This window comes from Corythoichthys intestinalis, chromosome 5 (assembly GCF_030265065.1).
Source record: "Corythoichthys intestinalis isolate RoL2023-P3 chromosome 5, ASM3026506v1, whole genome shotgun sequence".
NCBI classification, from domain to species: Eukaryota; Metazoa; Chordata; class Actinopteri; order Syngnathiformes; family Syngnathidae; genus Corythoichthys; species Corythoichthys intestinalis.
In genome coordinates, this window is record NC_080399.1 from 49904620 (window position 1) to 49928188 (window position 23569).

General features: G+C 38.9%; 1 protein-coding gene across 3 annotated transcripts in view; it reads right to left on the minus strand.

The window, feature by feature from the left end:
- Positions 1–23215, minus strand: part of LOC130916509 (uncharacterized) — a 32313-nt gene extending 9098 nt beyond the window's left edge. For 2 of the 3 annotated variants that reach the window (XM_057837288.1, XM_057837287.1), the window contains exons 1-5: positions 23102–23215; positions 5143–5175; positions 4870–5059; positions 770–857; positions 63–245 (exon numbers count right to left, since the gene is read on the minus strand). In XM_057837288.1, coding sequence (XP_057693271.1) covers positions 63–245; positions 770–857; positions 4870–5059; positions 5143–5175; positions 23102–23146 — 539 coding nt within the window. In that variant the 5' untranslated portion in view covers positions 23147–23215. Of the gene's footprint in view, positions 1–62; positions 246–769; positions 858–4869; positions 5060–5142; positions 5176–22765; positions 22957–23101 lie in introns of those variants that run through there. The other variant, XM_057837289.1, reaches the window with a different exon arrangement.
- Positions 23216–23569: the final 354 nt, after the last annotated feature.

Sequence of the window (23569 nt, forward strand, 5' to 3'; positions counted from 1 at the left end):
AAACGGCAATGCGCGCGACATTATTCACGATGCTCTATTTACAACATAAAAAATGAGGTTACCAGATTGGGGGCCCCCTAGTGGTCTGGGGCCCTAAGCAGCTGCATAGTCTGCGTATAGGCTGGGCCGGCCTTGCTGGAGGGGCTGCAACTCTTCTTGCTCTGCCACCCTGGTCCCTCATTCGGAGATCCTCGAGCTCTTCGCGCACAACTCTTCTTATCCGCTCTTCGAAATCATTCATAATACTGAACAGGAAAAAAACTTTATACATCGGACAGAATATGCTTTCCTCTACTAGTTGTAAATCAATGATTTGCTTTAATTGAATAACTAAGTGTATACACCTAATTTAAATTCCCCTGCTAACATCACCTGTACAATTTTGTTAAATCTTTAAAAGAGGGGGGAAAAGACAACAGACATGAAATATCCACAGATCCAAATTCTCCTCTGCTAATTCTGTTGCTCAAGTGCCAGAAAGTACCAAAAAAATCAAAACTATAAAAATACTACCATTAACACAAACACCCGAAATCATTACAACTAATAGGTGTTCAGTTTTGTGTACGACATGACTAAAATGCCACAAGAGTTCTGTAAATATAGTCATCAGAATGACTTGTAGTTGCATTGACAAACATGATTTAACATTGTTCAATTAAAAAGGTTTTTAAAGAATGAATATACAGCACTCTACAGGTCGTACTACCTTGGCTTGTCAAACAAAGAGGCTGACACTGAACTGATGATGGATGACTTGGGCACTTACTGCTCTACTTGATCGAGGAGGTATATTGTGTATGCTTGGAACAGCCTTGCGATGGAAGTTTTCATCTCAAATTTCATCTTTTCCATGGCTACAAAGAAAGTGCAAACAACTCCAATGTCTTTCTCATATAGGCAAATACAAGAAAATACAATGCATAATTGATCTTTAATGTCCATTTATCAGGTTTGCAAGAATGTCTTTTTCAAGCTATTTTAGTTTGTTCTTTCTGCCTGCCTCTGCAAAAGTGGAACCTCGCTAATACTTGGCCGACTGGTTCCAATTTAAATATCCAATATATGAATATTAATGTTTCAGTCTGATAAGCCATTGGTGTGTCTGTGGGCAATGTTTGTCATAAAAGACCTCCCACGGGCGTACATGTAATAATGGCAATTCCTGCGACAGCGTCCCAGCCACACCTCTCAGGCTTAAAACCTTGGCAGTTTCTTTTGAGGGTTCCGAGCACTGAAGTTACTTTTGGAGGACCTGGGGTGCAAAATTTAAATAAATAAATACGGGTCGGGGCTCCGATCTCGCGTCGCCCCGCGGCAGCTCCTCGGCTCTCTCCTGCCTCCGCCTTCCCCTCTCTTCTCTGACTGGGCATCCGCCCTGCGCTCAGTCACAGGTCGCTGGCTGGGCGCCGGTGTATCGGCTGGATGTTGCCTGCTCGGCGGGGGACCCTGCCCTGCTCTGGGCTTGGTGGGCCGCTGGGGGTCCCGTGGCGTGCCAGTTGGGGGGCTGCGGATGTGGCTCGTGGGCCTGGTGGGCAGACGGGGGTGGGGTTGGGATACGTGGTGCGTCCCCTCTTTCCATCCCTGAAGGCAGGGGACCACCCTGGACCCCGGGGGGGGTGGCCCCTTTCGGGAGGAGGGATGGGCTGCGCTTCCGCCACATAGTGTCAACCGGAAATACATCTAGCTGACGATAGCACCAACATATTAATATTTAGTGTAGGCGTTCTATGTATTTCTTGTTGTGTTTTTCTTTCTTCTCCTGTGTTTCTTTTCTCCTGTTCCCCAAAAGCCCCTTCCTGTCCCATAGCCCCTTCCTGTTCGCTGCTTTGTCATAATAAACGAGGTCTGTTGAATGATCACAATGGGAGTATGTCATACTCTCAATGTGAAACATTAAAACAGTTCAGACCAACCGGACACTTAGACTTCCATTCTCCGTGTCAACCAGCAGAACAGGACAGGTTTAAACAAATAAATACACAAATAAATAAATATTTAAAAGTGTCATTAAAACGCTTCTATTTCAATATCTATTTATTTCAAGATTTATTTAGACTTTTATTTAATTCAATATTCATTTATTTCAATTTATATTCATTTCAATATATATTTAAATTTTTATATTTTATACTATTTATTTATTTCAACATTTGTTTATTCCAATATATTTATTTATTTCAATTATTTATTTATTTATTTCAAATCATTAAATATTTGCTACATTTTTTTAATTTAAAATTTATTTTATTATTTATTTCAACATTTATTTATTTAACTTTTTATGTATTTCATCCTATCACTCTTGTTCCCCGTGTGGCCGCGTGAAACAATGTGTTCTGTCATTAGCTAATCAAACTCAGTGGGCGGGCGTGAACTAGGCGAGGGTTGAGTTGAACGAGTCTCGCTAGTCAAGATAGTGCTCCTTCTCAACATGGCATCGACTGCTGAGGTTCTGCATCAGCTTTCTCAGGATTTCATAACGGACAGGTTAGACTTAGCAGAACATGTTGAAGCAGGAAATTCGGACCATGAGCATGTGGCTTACAAAACACAGCGGTTTATTGTCAGAGAATGCGCATGGAAAGAGAACTAGTTTGACTCCAGAGCCATGTAGCTAGACTCGTTCAACTCAAACCCCACCTAGGTCATGCCCCCCCATCGAGTTTGATGGGCCAAAGACAGATAAAATCATTTCCCGCGGCCACAGGGGGAACAAGAGTGAAAGAATGAAATAAATAAAAATTGAAATAAAAATTAAAATAAATAAATATATATCGGAATAAATGTTCAAATACATCAATAAAAATGGAAATAAAAACTGAAATAAATAAATAATGAAATTAATATTAATTGGAATAAATCGTGAAAAATATCAATAAAAATGAAATAAATATAAATTGGAAAAAATAAAGTGAAAAATATAAATAAAAACTGAAATAAATACAAATTGAAATAAAATATTGAAGTAATTAAAAGTTGGAAAAAAATAAACAAACACTGAAATAGAAGCATTTTAATAACACTTTTAATGACCTATTTAATTGTGTATTTAATTTTTGCACACCTGGACCTCCATAAGTTACTAAGGTGTACTCGCGCAGCAAAACTTTGGTACAACTTGGCAATGGCAACCAGCTAAATCTCCACAAAACTGGATTACTATGATTTGGTTTTGAAAGTTCACGCAAATACTCTTCGGGCCTTTTTGATTGGCTGCTGCAACGCCGTTCACCTGCGCTAGTGCAAGTTTTTTTTTTTTTCTTAACATGCTTTTTATGTAGACTCGAGCTGATACGATGTTCTTTACAGCATTCCTTCCAGACAGCCTAAATTGAGCTGAGACAGTGAAGCACCAAAAGTCAGACTTGCAAACATAATAGAGCTCAAACGAGTACTCGAGCAACTCGAGTTTAAAAACTGATCCGAGTAATTTTATTCACCTCGAGTAATCGTTTATTTTGACAGCTCTAAGCATCACGTTTTGCTAGGACTACTTTTAATGCGGGACAACGCGCTGTCACGTGCGGAGAGGAAGAAGGGGGAAAAAAAAAAAAAACTTACCGCAGCCGACAGCCGCCACAAACGACGCCGACGTTGCTAAATACTAGCCCGCACAATGCTACACTGGTAACAGGTAGCGTCTGGTGCGTCTCATAGAGATCACATGTATGTTGAACTAGATGCGAAATGACAGACTCGGCCGCTTCTGGGCAGCGTTTGTAAACAGCCGCCATCTTAAAACAGTACAGCGCTAAGCGCTAATAAATAAGATTAACGTTACTGTCGCTACTAGGTCACGTAACGTTAGCCCTGCGGAGGGCTAGGTTTCAATTAATTATGACCACTGTTGATGCGTGGCTAACGTGTCTTACATACAGGCTTTAACGTAACATAGCATTGTGGAGTGATGAGGGTGTAAAATAAAAACTTAATCATGCTAACTATCAATTTTAGCTCAGTAGTCATTGCTGGATAAAACACCAAGTAGCACTGGTCCCTAATGTGCTCCAATACAGCCTGTATCATACATTTATTTTGAACACTGCAAAAACTGAAAATCCTATCAGGACTTACAATTTAGACAACTTAAAACTTAACTAGAACTTAAAAATGGCTTGACACAAAGAGAAATTCAATTGAAACACGTGGGAAAAAATCCTAACTTTTAAGTGATGTGTCTTATCAAGCGTAACGCCATTTTTAGGTAAGATATATATATATATATATATATTTTTTTTAAATAAGATCTAAACGTTTTTTGAGTGAAAGCAGTGAATTAGTCTTTTTTTTTTTATTCTAGTTACATCTGAGATGCAATTGTTGGCTGTTTTCAACAATATACATCGAAAATAAAGACATTGATTGACTGAAAATGGTTCAAGATTAGATGAACTGTCTTGTTTTCTCATGTATATGTATAATTGCTCTTCACCTAAAAATATGTTTTATCCGATTACTCGATAGAATTTTCAGTCGATTACTCGATTACTAAAATATTCGATAGCTGCAGCCCTAAAACATAATAAACGAATTGTACACCCACCACCCCCTCCCAAAAGGACCGTTTGCTCCTAATTCCAATTTTATAAGCTGTGCTACTTACACTGCTGTTAATGGAAAAACTTTCAGAAAATGGAAATAATAAAATGCACGTGTTTTACAAGACTAATAATAAGAGGGCTATTTTGAGGTTCAAGAACTTCAAAATAATTATCATAATAATGAATAAATAAAAATACATATGTTATAATGACGTTGTAATGGACGATTGGACGATGGACTTCAAAACTTAAAGAACTGATGAAAATATTATGGCTTGCAGTTCATAATTTTGTGACCCATGTTATGTAGTAAAAATAGCATTACCAGATTCCAAGTCTTCAACTGTGGCCAACCTCCTCCTATTCACTTCAAAAGTCCGCCCAGGAGGTCCAGGACGTGTGTTGATATCGGGGAACCTGCTCGTTGAGTGGGCAGGACTCCTCAGGACAAGATTGTGGCCCAGTGAGGAGGGCATTGTCAGGCGATTGAGGTGAAATATCTCGTACGGGGCTCTCTATATCAGAAATGTGCTTTTACTCAATTATTTGCAGGATGTCAAACGAAAGGGGCAGTAGCAGTGATGAAAGTCAAGCTTACCCTGGCCATCTGGCGTCTTCTGTTTTTTCCAGCCTGCAAATTAAACTTTAGTTCACTCTCACTGCTCTCATTAACCACATTTCAAGATGCAACAAGCAATGAAAACATTCGGGTAAGCACTCTCCCTAGTGGATTATCTACCATTTTACCGAGACAACGGACAAAATACAGTATGCCAGCAAACGCACACGAGGATTATAGTCTGCATCCATCCATTTTTTTATACCACCTTTCCTATTTGGGATCCTGGGGCCTACCACATTTAGAGGAAGGTTAAGAGGTGTGGTGTAGCTTTAATTTGTCAAGAGTTTATTACATTGATATTGTGAATTTATTACTTATTTCCAAGCAACATTCCATTCACAACTACTGACCGGAGCATAGAGAGCAGTGTTGTTTTTGGCAGCCCTTTTAATTTTAGTCTTAGTCTTTTGGACAAAAATACTTGTTGGTCTTAGTCATATTTTAGGCATTTCGAAATGTGTTAGTTTTAGTCTAGTTTTAGTCGACGAATATTTAAACCAGTTTTAGTGTAGTTTTAGATGACGAAACAAAAATATTTTTGTCTAATATTAGTTGACGGATACACAAGGTTTAATAATAATTTTTTTTTTTTTTAATCCAACAATTTGAAATAAACATTGACACATGAGTAAACAGTTAGTTTCACAACACTGGCTTTATTTCACAGAAATCTGCAGTAAAAAAAAAAATCCTGATGTGCAGGGAGGTAGGAGACATACCAAGTTTAGAACTTAAATAATAATAGGGCAAAGCCAAACTCTGATAACTGTACAAAGTGTACAACAATACAAAGCAATGCAGCAATAATATTATATTAATAATAATAAAAAGGCCAAAGCCAAACTCTGACAACAGTACAAACTTAGTGTACAATACAAAACAATGCAACAATAATGCTACGTTAGTAATACTCCTGGCCCTCTCAGAAGTCCAAATTGCACTGCAATAACATTCTGTGCATAAACAACCACCGACTGTCACCTAAAAGATCTTAACGAACTTTATTCAGTTTGAGGAAGGCACTTCTCTTTAAAATTATACGAGCTCTGTTTCGATGGCCTCGACTAAGATCACCTGTTATACTAAAGACTCTCCCAGCAAATGCTTGTGAGGCTGGCATGGATGGGAGATCTAAGGCAATGGGTTTTAGGTTTGGATAAATAGAATCTGATTGTGTAGCCCAAAATTGAAGTCCGGTTTCTTGGTTTGTTTCCTCCTATGACAACTGATCCTTGATTTTTTTTATTTCCTCCCTGACACTTGGCTTTGTACGAATAAACTTTGATCTTGGTCTTGATTTTGATAAGTATTTAAACCTGGACCGCTTTCCCTGTGGTTCTGGTTTGGGATCATCTACCTCCTCAAGATCGCTATCTTCAGCTTCCTCCTCATCTCGTACTGGTGGTATCAGTTGAATGATGAAATCTTCCGCTTTTCCCAGAAGCACCTGAATCGGCTCATCATCATTTTCAAGGAGCGCTTCAGGTGCAACAATAGGGTCAAGGAGGCATGCAGCTGTGCCGAGTGGAGAAAACGTGGAGTTTGTGGGATCAAGGAAATAGCTGAAACAATTGTTCATGTTTGCCTTCATTTGTTTTTTGCAAGGCATGCTAGGTCCTTAAAGTTAGATCCTTGGGCATAGGGGAACACAGACAAGTGAACCCGGAGGTCCAGAAGTGCAGGCAACACCAAGGATAAAGACTGTGCGTCATTCTGTAGCATTTTAGTATGCTCAGCAAAGGGAACGAGTAATTCTTTCAGAGCTGTCAGCATGAGATAGTCCCAGTTCAACCCATCTGCAACCTGAGCAACTGATTCTTTGATTTGGAGAAGGCGTGTGATCATGAGATATGTGCTAGACCATCTAGTAGGGCAGTCTTTGACCAGAGTAAGTTGACAGGATTGTAGCAGTCTTTCAGTTGCGACGGATGACTTGCGAAAGAGCTTGACAAGCTGCCGAGCTTTGCTTAGAAGTCTCTTTATGCTTGGCTCTTTGTGAACCATGTTCACCACAAGTTGGAGTGTGTGCACAACAAAATTTTGAATATTTAAATGGTCTTTATTACAGAGTTCTTAAAAAAAAAAAAAAAAAAATTCTGTTTGATAAAAGGACTATAATGTACTGAAATTACCGTAGTTTTCACACTATAAGGCACACCTTCAATGAATGGCCTATTTAAAAACTGTTTAAAACTTGTAGTGGTGGTCGGGTTGCGTTACACATCCACTAGATCAGGGGTCGGCAACCCAAAATATTGAAAGAGCCATATTGGACAAAAATAACAAAGTACAAATATGTCTGGACCCGCAAAAACACAAAAAAGGCTTATATATGCCTTATAGTGAAGGAAAGACATGCTATATGTATCTATATTAGCCCACTATAAACTATAAACTGACTGAACTTCACTTCAGAAGGATGAAAATCGTCAATTGCACTGAATGAGTTAACTATAAAATTATCAATCAAGAAAACATCTAAATTGGGCTCCGTTACTACTGACTGTTACGATAATCCCATGTAGCACACAGCCAATGTGCTTGTGTTAGCAAAAAAAAAAAAAATTTACGCATCATACAAATTTTTACAAAAATTGTAAACGTTTTTTAAGTGTGATAACTAAGTTATTTCTGAATTTTTTTTACTTTCAATCACTCAAAATGTTCAGTGGCATCAGAGCTATCTATTCACATATAGTTTTTATTTTTAATTTGTACTTTTTTGCCCTCTATTGACAATAAAAGCAGTACTGTGCTACGACCAAAACTAACTATGTTGGATATATATGTATAAAACAAAATTGAACTGGAAAATTTCATATCACACTATCAGAGCCTTGAAAAGGTCAAAGAGTTATAATAACAGAATTTTTTTTATCCATGCCCATTTTTGGCAATGGCCGTTTTTGTGTATAATACCCCTAAACATACAATTGTTTACAATAATTGTAAATGTTTTGATGTGCGATAACTAAGTCATTTCTGAATATTTTTTACATTCAACCCCTCAAAATGATTCAGTGGCTTCAGAGCTATCCATACATATATAGTTTTCTTTTATTTGTATTTTTTGCCCTCTGTGGACAATAAAAGCAGTACTGTGCTACGACCAAAACTAACTATGTTGGATATATATGTATAAAAGAAAATTAAATTGGAAAATTTCATATCACACCATTAGAGCCTTGAAAAGGTCAAAGAGTTATAACAACAGATTTTTTTAAATCCATGCCCACTTTTGGCAATGGCCGTTTTTGTGTATAATACCCCTAAACATACAATTGTTCACAATAATTGTAAATGTTTTGAGGTGCGATAACTAATTCATTTCTGAATATTTTTTTACATTCAACCCCTCAAAATGATTCAGTGGCTTCAGAGCTATCCATACATATATAGTTTTTATTCTTTTATTTGTATTTTTGCCCTCTGTAGACAATAAAGGCAGTACTGTGCTACGACCAAAACTAACTATGTTGGATATATATGTATAAAAGAAAATTAAATTGGAAAATTTCATATCACACAATTAGAGCCTTGAAAAGGTCAAAGAGTTATAACAGATTTTTTTTAATCCATGCCCATTTTTGGCAATGGCCGTTTTTGTGTATAATAGCCCTAAACATACAATTGTTTACAATAATTGTAATTGTAACTAAGTCATTTCTAAATATTTTTTTACATTCAACCACTCAAAATGATTCAGTGGCCTCAGAGCTATCCATACATATATAGTTTTTATTTTTTTATTTGTATGTTTTGCCCTCTATGGACAATAAAAGCAGTACTGTGCTATAACCAAAACAAACTATGCTGCATACATATATATGTGAAACATGAATTGGAAAATTTCATATCACACAATTAGAGCCTTGAAAAGGTCAATGAGTTATAACAATTTTTTTTAATGCATGCCTATTTTTTGCGATGGCCATTTTTGTGTATAATACCCCTAAACATGCAATTTTTACAATAATTGTAAATGTTTTGAGGTGTGATAACTAAGTCATTTATGAATATTTTTTTACTTTCAACCACTCAAAATGTTCTCTGGAGTCAGAGCTATCCATACACTATAACCTTGAAAAGGAAAGTCACAACAGCTATGAAGAATTTATAACAGAATTTATATAAAGCAATCAGTCAGTGCGTCCCTGCACCACAAGCAATCCCACGTTGTGTTCAACCCCCCTGTAGGGTTGCCGGTGTAGACCTCCAGCTTTGATGCGTAGGAGGTTCGAGCGTCACAGAGGGCCCAAATCTTAATGCCATACTTTGCGGGCTTTGACGGCATAGATTGTTTGAAGCTGCAGCGTCCTCTAAAGGCAATTAGCTGTTCGTCCACGCACGCGTCACGTCCCACGTTATACATTTCCTGCAGCCGGAAAATCCAGCTGATCCACAAATCTTAAATCGGCGACAGTTTGCTTGCATGGTACCGCTGACGTCTGAGCAGCTTATCATCGAACCGGAGCATTCGGTTGATCTCCATGAACCCCCGATGAGCCATGGCGTCGGGGAACGTCGAACGCCCGGTCTTGACGCCCCACAAGCTGCTCGTCGTTTCATGCCTGGAGCGGTACATTCCAGCCAGGATAAGCAGTCCGATATACGCGCGCAGGTCTTAAGGCGTGAGGGGAGACCAGTTCTTGAGCGATCGGAGCCCTTGGATGTTGGTCATTGCGACTATTTTCGCGACGATCTCCTGGTTCACAAACAACGCAAACGCCGTCTCCCGACTGCTCATCTGGCATCATACTGCATACAACGTGGGGCCAGGCGTGGGGATTCGCGCAGGGACGTAATGTCCAGCCACTTCGTTGGTTGGATGGCATATCACTTTTTTGTTTTCCGAGTTCCATAAGTATGATCGGCGCTGCCCGATGGATCCGACCCGACTATTATGACTCCTGTCATCCTGACGCTCGCTATATGACGCTGTGTAAGAAGAGGAGCGCCTCCTCTTTCTACCAATCGGAGCATGACCAATCGCGGGCTAATAAATTCAAACACGAGGCGGACCAATCATAGTTGAGATTCAAAAACATTGCGGGCTAATAAATTCAAACACGAGGCGGACCAATCATAGTTGAGATTCAAAAACGTAACTCAAAACGTAACCTTTGAATTTAAAATCTGAGCCAATCTCTATGCAGAACATCCGTTTGAACTAAAGACGCTCACACGCATGCGTATTGCGTAGACGTACAAAATTCAAACTAACACTTTATTTTTTGAAAAAGAACTCGGCCAGTCATATCTGGAGGTCCCCACCAAGCCCTACTAAAATCCCGACCGGAATTGTTGAACAAAGATGCAAAATTTTGCAGCCGGCTGCAAAAAGGCAAAATCATTTGCGAGCCTCTGGCGTTACCTAATGATGAAGGGGTGTAAATGCTCTCAACCCAAAAAATTGGCATGCATACGTCTGAACAAGTGTAAATAAAGCAATTGATGTGGTAATTGCGGGAAATGCATTTTTGCACATTAGGTTTACAATGCATTCAAAAATTGGAATTATAATGGGTTTCTATGCTACAAAAAATGTAAAAATGCTATGTTTCAGTATCAAAAGTAAAATCTCATTGCTGCAATGCCTTAGAAAGCTCAGCAGGTGGCATTTTGAAATTCAGGACATTTTAGACACCCCCTGGAAATGGCAGCTCTCTGGTGTTTTTTTTAATATGCTTTGTCTTTAAGATGAGAAATTCCAAAATTTACAAAAAATGTAGACAATGTATAAAAAGAGAGACTGTCATTGTTTGGAACTTTGGACACATGGACAAATATGTTGCACAGCATCACGTCTTTACCCTAAGTTTTAGACCGTCCAATTGCAGGTTAAAGCGTATACTGTGTGCTCCAATATGGCCAAATGTTCTCCCCATACATACTGTTAGCAGGCTGCACGTTGTTTGCACTTAAAGGCTCAATAACAGCAGCGCAAGTAAGATAAAATATTAGCCTAAACTTGGCGCTCCATTTACGCCAAAAATGTGGAAAATATACAGTATATTAAAATTATAACAGACCATTTGCTTGAATAAAATTACAGGTCTAGGATGTCTTAAAACTTAAAGAGTTGTAACAACTTACCTTCGCATAAATATGAGCGTGCCGAGCTCTGAGGTGCCACTTTAGGTTCGTGGTATTTTTTCCACCAAGTATATAGCCACACTTCTGCCCTTGCTCACCCACGGGGACAGTGCATTGAGTTTTTCTTTCACTGGGATTATATTTAAAATGAGACCACAAATCCTCGCGCTGTTTCCGACCACCAAGCGATCTTACAGCTGCCATTGTTGAATGATAGTAGGCCAAGGCCACCGTTCTTGTGCACTCACTGCCTTGGTGTAGTTTGGGCACGCGCGCAGCGCTCGGCACGTCACGTGAACGAGGCAAAACATGGCGCAGAAGCAATCTGACTAGTACGCGCACAATTAAAAAAAAACAACAACAAAAAAAAACACACAGCTCTCAAATGTCACGCATTGTGAACATATGACAGAAAAGATGGCGCATTTTCATGTTCTTGTCTCGTCAGACGTAAACTGCTAACCTTTTCGTCACGTTGTAGTTATCCATGACGCGTTTTCATGACGTCATCATTACGTCATCGTCATAAAAAAAATGTTCGTTAACAAAATGTTTTTGTTGTCGTCGTCGTTGACGAAAACAACACTGATAGAGAGGCTAATAACATTCAAATATCGCCCAAGGTAAATTGTATATATTTATGCATGTAAGGCATACGTGCCAACTGTCTTCCTAATGATGAGCCTCTTGAATTGTAGAGTATGTACATTATGCAGAAAGCAGTGAGTACAGGAAATGAGTGCCATGCATGTCTGAGTCGTGGGTGTAATATGAGAAGCGTTTGTGAATTGAAGTCATTATGGCCTGTGAAACAGTGGCGGAGCTAGAGTGGGGGCCGGGGTAGCACTGGACCCCCCTAAAATCTGATTGGACCCCCCAGGTGCCACCCCAGATGATTGACAATGACATATCGCGGCACCGACTGCTAAGTCCTTCTTGTACAGTAGTTGGCGCTATGTACCATAAGGCGTTGCAAATTCGCTTTCATGAGGAGAAGAAGAATCGCCACTGAAACGGAGGAAGATTTGAGATTTGAGTACTTGGTCATCGTTGACGGAACGGAACACGGAAGATAAACAAAGTGACAAGAACAAACAAGGAGACGAACTTGGATACCCTGCCTTAAAGCCACTGAAATCCTCGTCGTAATGTAAGTTTTATGCTGATATCTAATGAGTCAATGTTTAAATTTGTAGGAAGGAGATTTTTTGTTGTCGCTAAAACAGAGAGCCACGGCATCAAGCAAACGTTAACGTTATCTCATGTCGTCCAGCTTCCAACAACCGCTCGATATTAACGTCTATATTTAATTCATTTGGGTCGCTATTTACATACATGTTTCTCCAATAATTGTAGAGCATTAGCCAGCTGTCTCATGCTCTCTTGCCTTAAATCAGGTGTCAGCAACCTTTTTGGTGTGGCGTGCCACTTTCAAATTTTCTTGTCAATCAGTGTGCCACACCAAGATTAATGACGCACATCTGAATTTTTATATTCAACAGAGCTGTAATTTTACTCCAAAGAAAACAACATGAACATACGTTGAAATCTTACAACTACCATTCTTTATCAAATAACGAAAAAAATAAATGTATATTGTAGAAAAAATCAAAACTTGAGCATCATCTTATGTAAACATATCACACACACACAACCCAGCAAGAAAACGGGAACAAGCGTGATTCTCAGTGCAGGTCTCTCACAGTACAGAGCGGGCTGTTTTAACCTTCAAAGTCAGAACAGGCGACTACTTTGTCTTGTTCACTAACAGTGAATTCCATGCACAATTTTAGATTTTATATAACAAATACAAAAGATGCCTACCTTAATGTGATCCCTGGCCCTGTTTTCCATGAATTTTCATGTTTTGTCTCATAGTGGCGTTTGACACTTGTTGTGTGACACACACACACAACGCTCTTGAGGCATAATGCACAGAGCTAGCGGAAGTAACCAGCCAACCAGTTGTTACCGGCATCCCCAAGGGGCCGCTGTCCCCGACAGTTTGACCGGCTTACTAGTTAAGGGTGAGAAAAAGAGAGGCAGCGAAACAAGGTGTTGAGAGAGAGAGTTGTGCGAAGAGCGCCTTGAAAAGTGGCTGTGTCCCATGATGGTTTTGGTTTTGTTAATAAAAGTCTCCAGCAAAATGCCATCCAACGTGTCACTGTGTTTTTATACACATCACCACCTCTCCGAAGTAAGCACCGGGCGAATCGATGACAACAAGCCACGTTAATCGCCTTTCTACTACACACTACGGTGCAGAGTTGAAACCACTGCAATTACCAAAAAGTGCAATTAGTAACACAGTGTACTTCCGCCAGCTCTCTGATTGGTCGGCTTCGTGACACGTTAGTAGCGTGGGCTGAATTAAACGCGCAGAGAAAAAAATCCGACAAGCGCAGGAGTCGAGAAATAGAGGAAGAGCTGGAGGTGTGCTCAAAATCCATGACTGCTCGCATATAACGCCACAGGCAGAGTGGGTGACTGGGGCGCTCCCGTAAAGCCCCTAAATAACAGGGCGCGCATCTGAAAATGCCTTGATTTCCGGTAAAAAGGCGCATTGTAAATGGGCTCGCTTCCGCTTATCCAAGCAGCTAAACATGAAAACGTTCACACTCCGGATGTTTTCAGTAATCCTTTATGTCTCTCTTTCCTTTTTTGTGAGACTAAAACAATGAAAAAATACATGCAATCAGCAACAATGCTGCAAATAACATAAATGCCATCCATATATGCAAACACAATTAGCCTGTATTCAGTAAAAAAAAACTAATCTGGATGCCTCAACCATTAGTAATTACAGGCCAATATCAAATCTGACATTCCTGGGGAAAATTATCGAAAGGGTTGTGTTTGAACAGATCCAGACTTTTATGATCCAAAACAATCTTTTTGACTCATTTCAGTCTGGATTTCGGCCACAACACAGCACCGAGACCGTGCTTATCAAAGTCCTAAATGATATTCGTCGGAATACCGATGCAGGCAAATCATCTGTTCTGCTACTACTGGATCTCAGCGCCGCATTTGACACGGTTGATCACAACATACTACTCAGCAGATTGGAACAGTGGGTAGGGCTTACTGACACTATTCTTCAGTGGTTCACATCCTATTTACATGATAGGGATTTCTTTGTGTCAATCGGAAATTATCAGTCAGAACGAACCAAATTCACGTGTGGAGTCCCTCAAGGGTCAATTCTTGGACCACTCTTATTTAACATCTATATGCTTCCGTTAGCTCAGATAATGGAACAGTATGACATCTCCTATCACGCCTATGCAGATGACACACAACTGTACATTTCTGTGTACCCACATGATTATAGTCCCTTAGTCTCCCTGAGTAAATGCATTCATCAAATCAATGAATGGATGTGCCAGAATTTTCTCCAGTTAAATGTGGAGAAAACAGAGGTGATCATTTTTGGGCCAAAAAAGGAAAGGTCAAAGATAAGCAGCCAACTTAGCACAATGTCACTTACAGCTACAAATCAAGTCAGAAACCTTGGCGTAATTATTGACTCAGACCTAAAATTTGATAGCCATCTAAAGTCCGTCACTAAATCAGCTTATTACCACCTAAAAAATATAACCAGAATTAAGGGGCTTCTGACTCAACAAGACATGGAAAAACTTATGCATGCATTCGTTTTCAGCAGATTGGACTACTGCAACGGTATATTTACAGGTCTTGATAAAAAATCAGTCAGGAAGCTGCAGCTAGTACAGAATGCTGCAGCCAGAGTCCTCACAAATACAAGGAAGCTGGACCACATTACACCGGTTTTGAAATCGCTACACTGGCTTCCAGTGAGTCAAAGGATAGACTATAAAATACTACTGCTCGTCTACAAAACACTTAATGGCCTTGGACCAAAATACATGCTTGACTTGTTAGATTCCTATGAGACATCTAGACCCCTAAGGTCGTCTGGAACGGGTCTTCTGCATGTTCCAAGAACAAGAACCAAGCAGGGTGAGGCAGCATTTAGTTATTATGCTCCTCACCTCTGGAACAAGTTACCCGAACGTCTGAAGTATGCTCAAACCGTTAGCTCCTTTAAATCAGGGCTAAAAACGCTTTTGTTTAGCACGGCATATCCATAACTGTCTATATATTTCAATCTACCTGCCTTCTATTCCTCTTGTGCTTATCTCCATTGCTGATTTCAATGATTATTATTAGTAGTAGTTTTTGCTTTATTTCTATTTTTGTTTTATTTTCATTTATTTATTTTTATTCTGTGATTAAATGCGATCTTTTGTCTTGGTTTTTACGTTGTGTTGATTTAAATGTGATTTTTATGGTTTTCATGTGATGTAAAGCACTTTGAATTACCTTGTGTTGAATTGTGCTATATAAATAAATTTGCCTTGCCTTGCCTTGCCTTCAGTAGTTCTTAATTAGAAATATCAAACACATTTCCCCTCAAACATGCAACCTAAAGACAATATAAAGAGTGAAATTCTCAATTTGACAACAAAATACTCACAGACGTTGCTCTAACAAACACAAATGCCACAGAAGTTGTGAGAGTGGAGCTGCCATGTAACACACTGAATCACATTTGAAGAACTTCCTATTTGCATTTTTCTTCTACTGTTTTAGAACCAATAAATAAAACGGCCACAAGATGGGGCGCTTCAGCAACTGATAAAGATACAACTGACAATAAACATAACACGCATTTTTGTTGTTGTTTTGTTTTGCCATGCGCTCGCGTGTCACTGGTTAACCCTTCGCGTGCCAGTGCTGACACGCGTGTCATAGGTTGCCGACCCCTGCCTTAAATGAAACGTCACGTGAAAACGGTAGTTGGCCGGGCCTGCTGTGTGTGTGAGTAACTATGAATATGTTGTTGCATTTTCGCTACTTTTGTAAAAATTTGTTATTATTAATGACTGATTGAAAAGTTGTTACCTAGTTGTGTTTTACATTTTTTTTTTACATCGTTAAGATATTGATAAGAGAGAAGTGTGGGGGGTGGGGGGTCGTGTGAGTAACTTTGAATGTGTTGGTGCATTTTCACCATTTTTGTAAAAAAATAGTTATTATTAATGACTGATTGAAAAGTTGTTACCAAGTTGTGTTTTACATTTTTTACATCATTAAGATGTTGATAAGAGAGAAGGGGGGGGGGGGGTTGTATGAGTAACTGTGAATGTGGTGGTGCATTTTCACCATTTTTGTAAAAAATAGTTATTATCAAGTTAATAAACAAATTATATACATAAATCTCATCACCTGTGTGCTTAGTATGTACATTTCAACATTTGACACTCTGATTGCAATTGATAAGTCAAGAAACAAATGTATTGTTATAGTCTGTGGACCCCCTGAAATAGCCTCGGCCACCCCAAGAATAAAAGTCTATCTCCGCCACTGTATATATATATAAAAAAACAAAGTAATTTCAAATATGTCATATGACATAATTAGAGCTTTGAATAAGGCAATAAGTCACAACAACAAAAACATCTATGCATAGAACTTTTTTTTTTACAATAACTGTATAACTGAAAATACCCTTTATGTGTTGAATTTACATAATATGTAATTGCTACTTTGAAGAGTGATAACTCAGTCATTTTTAAATATTTCTTTTCTGTCAATCACTCAAAATGTTTATTGGAATCAGACCTATCCATACATATGTAATTTTAATTATTGTTTTTAATTTACCCCCCCCGCCCCCACTTAGGACCACAAAAACCCAAAGAATGGGTTATGAAGACAACTAACTGTGCTGTATAAATATATATATTATATATATATATATGTATAAAAAAATTGAATCATTTCAAATATGTCATATGACATAATTAGAGCTTTGAATAAGGCAATAAGTCACAACAACAACAAAATCTATTCATAGAACTTTTTTTTACAATAACCGTATGAATGAAAATACTCTGTGTGTTACTTAACCCTTGAGAGTCGAAGGACGCGCCGGCGCGTCCTCAGCGCACGTCGTCTTAGAAGCGCCCTTGCGTTTTAATTACGTCACCCACATGCCGTTGGTTGGTCTCGTTTTAAAGTGGGAAGTTGCGGTTTACTCTCGTTGTTATTTGAAGTCAGTCGACCAACTAAAACGTGAGATATTGTCATTTAAGTTTTATAGTTTTATTGTCCTCTCAAAAAAACATTAAAACGCTGCATGGATAATTTGTTTATGTCTATATTTCCATCATTTCTTGTCCTTTTTCAAAACGGAAGCTCCATGAAAAAAACACAAATCAAACGAACCCTTTCGAAGTCACAGTGGAAGCACAACATGCGTTTTTTTTTTTTTTTTTAAAATAAATATAACTGCCGTGCGAGGTTCCACCGAACGAGAGGGAGGAGTGTTCTGAAGCAGCGAGGTGGCGACCGACGGCCGTTTGAATCGAGCGAGCGAGCGACTTTGTGTGACTTTGAGAATGAACGGATAACTAAATTTAGCGCAAGCAATTGTGCTTTTTGATCAACGTGAGGAAGAGGATGGTCCAAATTCGTCATCATCGTCTTCTTCGGAAGAGTCCTCGAGTGAAGATAGTGACGGATTTGAACACGTGGGTGACGCCATCGACGAGCAGAGGTAAGCCAACCCACTTTTTTTTTTTTTTATGCTGCTGAAAAAGTTTCTTTTGAAAGTTTCTTTTGATATTGCAAGACAAAGTTAATTTTGATGCAATATAAGTGTGTGTTTGTGTATATAATAATAAAATGTGCATATCGGATCAAAGTATAATTTGTGGTCTTCCTTCTATATGAAGATTAGGGATGTAGCACATATTCAGCTATGGTATTCTTTCTATTGTCATACGTATAGATTTCCATTATTATTTATTTCTGTATATATTTTTATTTTATACTTTATTATTTTCATAAATACTGACTTTTTTTTTCATGTACATTTATAGTGACAATGAAAGTAAAGTGAAATGAAAATGGAAGGGTGGAAAGAGGACCGACACCCCATGGAAGTGTGGGCTGTGTGATGTAGCCCTGTGTCTAATTCCAGGACGAAACTGCTTTTCGGAGTGGCATGCCTGAAAAAAATTTAACTTATTTATTGTAAATATTTTTGAAAATACTTGTTTTCCCAATGTTATATATATATATTTTTTTTCCCCACAAACAGTCTTCTCAATTTGTGTATATAAATGTGTGTTCAAGAAGCTTGATTGTGTGTACATAGTTTTCATCAGGTGATGGGCCGCAATACCTAAACTCATATAGAGATGGCCTCTAAACACTTTTTGTGTTAGATGGTATATTTTTTCACTGTTCTTCACTGTTTGGTCTGCTGTATATAACCTGTTTTGACTAGAGTATGTATAAAGGCAAAAAATGCCTATGGCTATACCTGTTGTTTATGTTGAATTGTCAAATATAAGACTATTTATTCTAAGTTTTTTTGGTTGAATGTTCATCCTAACATGTTGAATAAATATTACAAAGTTTCAAAACGGTTCGTTACGCATGTTTGGTTGTCAATTGGACATCAATATTAAAAATTTTGACAAAACGATTTTGGAATTTTTGGTCTTTTTGGGCCCAAAATGATGATTTATAATTGGTCAGTGAAGTAAACAACAGTTTGGACATGAAGTATAAGGTGTCACAAAAAAACGGACCAAACCAGGCCATCGTAAACAATTCTTTCTTTGAAATATAAAGGCAACTTCAAAGGCATGCAAAATAAGACAAAATAGGCCCAGACCTTAAAGGGTTAACATGTAAATGCTACTTTGAAGAGTGATAACTCAGTCATTTAATAAAAATATTTTTTTCTGTCAATCATTCAAACTTTTCATTCGCATCAGACTTAATCCATACATATTTAATTTAATTTTTAAAAACTTTGCCCCCGCACCCCCACTTAGTACCACACAAACCCAAATAATGGGCTATGAAGAATGGCCTCCTCAAAATCCTCTTCCTCCTCTCCTTCAAGTGCCTCATAATCGTCATCAGAGTTGGACAATGCACTCTCAGACTCTGACGCATCATCCTCTTCATTGAGTCTGTGAGAAATTCCTCCTCCAACACCATTCTTCTTGCCTTGCCTCCTCAAGAGAAATTATTCTCGCCATTTCTGCACACCATCAGTCACAGGGAGTAAAATGGCCGTTGAGCCGTTGGACCCCATATAAAAAGTTGTATACAAACCTGACCATTCACTGAGACAATGGGAGGAGGAAAAATTAAAACATTCTACCAGTAAGCGTTGAGATTGAGTAAACAACTGCAATCTGAATAAACACTTGACCATTCCTGGCTGGACCAATAACAGAAGGAAGAAATTCAAACATTTTACCAGGAAAAGTTGAGATTCAGTAAACAACTGCATTTTGAATTAATTCTCACGCTGCAGAGTCAAGTGCTTTCAGTGCTTTGAAGTCGAACAAGCAACGCGCGCGAACACACACACTCGCGCACGCACACGCACTCACACACACACACACACACACACAAGTGTTGGTTAGTCCACACACTGGCCCCTTCGATAGGTCCATGACCAATGAAAGAGCATGATTTCAAGCAACGTGCATGTGTGGAGACGCACACAACTGCATGATTTCAAATGAGACTAAATTTCAATAATAACTTATGGAATTCAAATTTCCTGCAAAGCAATACACAAAAGTACAAGCACACACACATACGCGCACACGCTGGGTAACCTGAGAGTGCGCGTGCATGTGCAAACGCATTCGATTGTTCGCACAGTTGCGTCATAGTCAACCGTCACATATGTCAACTCATTCTGTCCCATTGAACAAGCAACGCGCGCGCACACACACACACTCACATATGCGCGCGCACGCCCTCACACAAAAGTGTTCCTGAGTCCACACACATCCTCAACATGATCAATGAAAGAGCATGATTTCAAGCAACGTGCATGTGTGGAGACGCACACAACTGCACGTTGCTTGAAATGCTTCAAATGACACTAATCTTAAGTAATAACTTATGGAATTCAATTTTCCTGCAAAGCAATACCGGTGACGCGCGTGCATGCACGAGCAGGAGTGAGCAACCATCAGCATGGAAATACCAAAAGTAGCGGAAAATCCACCTTTTAAACAGTATGGAGTTTGCATGCAAAATCATTTAGTGGTCTCTTGCGCCACCTGCATGGTTAGGAGTGTAAATACACGCTATACCCGTCTCACATGTTATTTGACCGTCGTTGAAAGGATTGATACGAAAATCACGGAAATTGCAATAAAATACATCAGGTGTACATTCATTCATTCATTCAATAAATCAAAATTTATTAATTATAATGGTAGTCAATGGTTACATATTTTGTAATTTCGAGTCACGTGCATTCAAGTTATTTTGCTACTTAATGCAAAGGTTTAGAAATGACGGCACGGTTGCCTTTTGAACGTCTGCCTGTTTTAGGAACCTAGGAAATATCTAACAGTCGTACTGTTTTTTTCCCCTATGCTTTCTCTTTGATGTAAAAACAAAAACCATCAAAAAATTACATATAATGTAATATTCGGCACAAGTCTTTTAAGCTTTCCAATGATGTATCATACATGCATATCGGACAATTTTGAAATTTGGCCAAATTGGGGGTCTCAGAGCGGAAAGTCAAGTCACCTGAGTGTATTCCGCCATATAAATGTCCCACGAACCGAGCAGCAAATTATAGAATGGACATGTTTAAGATGTATTTTATATGCATAGCACATATTGGTTTATTATGACTGGATTCAATATCGGTTGTCAGTATGCTCATTATCAGTCCTGAACGGTGGAAAAAAAACAAGTGTGCAGTATGATAATAATGTATTTATTTATATAAGTGCAACACAGCTATACTTTTGTATGCATATCAACAATAGGTGTTTTACATTCGTGTGGAAATCAGACAGATTTGGTAAGCGAACATGCTAGCACCGTCAATGAAATTGAATATTAGTATAGACCCCAATCACGTGACGTCACAACTCCGCCCCCCTGACTGGAGCCGCCATATTGTCCGTCAGCTCATCGTGTTTACATATTACCGCTATGTACATTCCTCTTATTACTGCGTTTTTCTGCTTGTCTAAGGAATCACCGCCTACTAAACGAATCCAAAAACCTTCCTGACAATCGTTAACATTGATTAATCAAAATGGTGAAGGGATGTGTGGCGGTTGGTTGCAGTAACAGCGAAGATAAACGGTCATTTTAGTGGTTGCTGTATGACCATTGTAAAAAGGGCATATCTCTAAAGCAGCACGGTTTGTTTATCTCGTTCCATGATGCGTTTGTGTCAACAGCCGTTAGACAGCGGCGAAAACATCAATATGATGCCAACACGATCGCAGACATCATCAGACGGAGACTACGAAGCTCGTCGCCACGGTCGCGTAGCAAGAAGGTGAGCGCAACAACAGGTGTTGTGCCGAAAAATAGCCGCCCTGCGTGAAATGCCCCCCCTGACGGGAGCGCCCACACAGAAACGATTATTTTACTCTGCTTGATACATTTCTGTTCAAAGATGGTTATGTGGCCCAGTCCACGATTTGTTACTAAAATACAGTACTAATATTTTGTGTAATTTAATTATTTAAAACTGATCTTACAGTCGTAAATCCATTACTGTAATGCGGCCATGAAAACATTTGATGTTTTCACGTCAATAAAGCGTTATAAATAAGTGCTCCCGTCAGGAGGACATTTCATTGTGGTTACGTAATGAGTTATTGTACAGTCTCATTGGAACAGCAGCTCATACGTTTGTGCTGAGAAAAAATACCATTGTTAAAAAAAAATATATATATATATGTATATATACAGGGCCGGCCCAGGCCATTTGGGGGCCCTAAGCTAAATAATGCAAAGGTGCCCATATTTTTGGCCCACCATTTCGTCACAGTGTACTGTGAAACCCATACATGCAATCCAACCCATACGTCCATATTTTGTATATTAATCAGATTTTGTTGCACTGCATATTTCAAATTTCAAAGAAGAACTTCAAAGAAGTTAAGGAATAATTTTTATTTTTTCAAGCTTGTAATCAAGTATCATAACTCACAAAAGTCAAATAAAGCAAACTGTAGTAAACAAAATAGAATATAAATTAAACAATTGCCAAATTGGGGCCCCCCTAGCGGTCAGGGGCCCTAAGCAGCTGCATAGTCTGCGTATAGGCTGGGCCGGCCCTGTATGTATGTGTATAAATATATATATAAGCAGTTATTCAAAATGTTACTCATCACTTGAGTATTCTTTTCACTGGATACTTTTTTACTTGTACTTGAGTACATTTTTGGGATGACTTTTACTTGAGTAATATTATTTTGAAGTAACGCTACCCTTGAGTAAAATTTCTGGCTACTCTATCCACCTGTTAATAACATATCTAAATAGCCGTGTCAAAACTTATAAGTAGATTTGCTCAATAATCAGCTGCTATCAACAGCGGGAATACTACCCATTCGTCAGAACACCTGTTCTGGACCGAATTCGCGTCCGGTGTATATGGAAGGGCCCTTACCAGGATGAGAGGAAGGCGATCGCAGAACGCGCTGTTCTTGAAGCCAAAGCTGTAATATTGACCGAAAAGCACGAAGCCGACAAGAAGCCAAGCTTTGGGCGAGGAAAATGCGGCTAGAAGTTGAAAGTGAACTAGCAGCGCCAAACGTGAGAATTCATGCACTGGCAGAAGGCAGCACTACGTCTGACGTCAGAAAGAAAAAAAAGTGACGTTGCGTACGCAGCGTCAAAACGTATCCAATCCAAGCCGATAATACCAAAGCGACCAGCTACAAAGCTCCAGTGTACATACGCCTTCCATCCGAAACCACCACAACAATAATAGTCCTTTTCTTACCTGACCTTCGTCCTCAGGAACTTTTATCTTTCTAAAAATTCTCATCTGAATTTGCAATCAGTGGCGAATCAACAACGAACTGACGTAAACTAGGACGCGGCGATTCGTGTCAAACACACGCTATAAAGCACTTAAACGTCATTGTTTAATCACATCCTGATTGTTTTACTAATAGAAAAGGGGACATTTATAACATGAAGGATAAAGTTAATGGTTTCAATGTTTTTTGTTTTTTAAAACAAATGTTGGCCCTGAGTTAGCTGCAGAAATTCCATGCCATAGGTCACTGTTAACCCTTAGATGCACAAGTTACTGGACCCTACACTCTTCCATAAGTGGGTCAAAAATGAACCATATTAGAACCAATGTGTTTTTATGCCATTTAGGTGAAGAAGAATCCCTTGTGTATTGATTAGTATTACATTTAGGGCCACACAAGAATGATTTCATGCTTGAAATATCGTTATG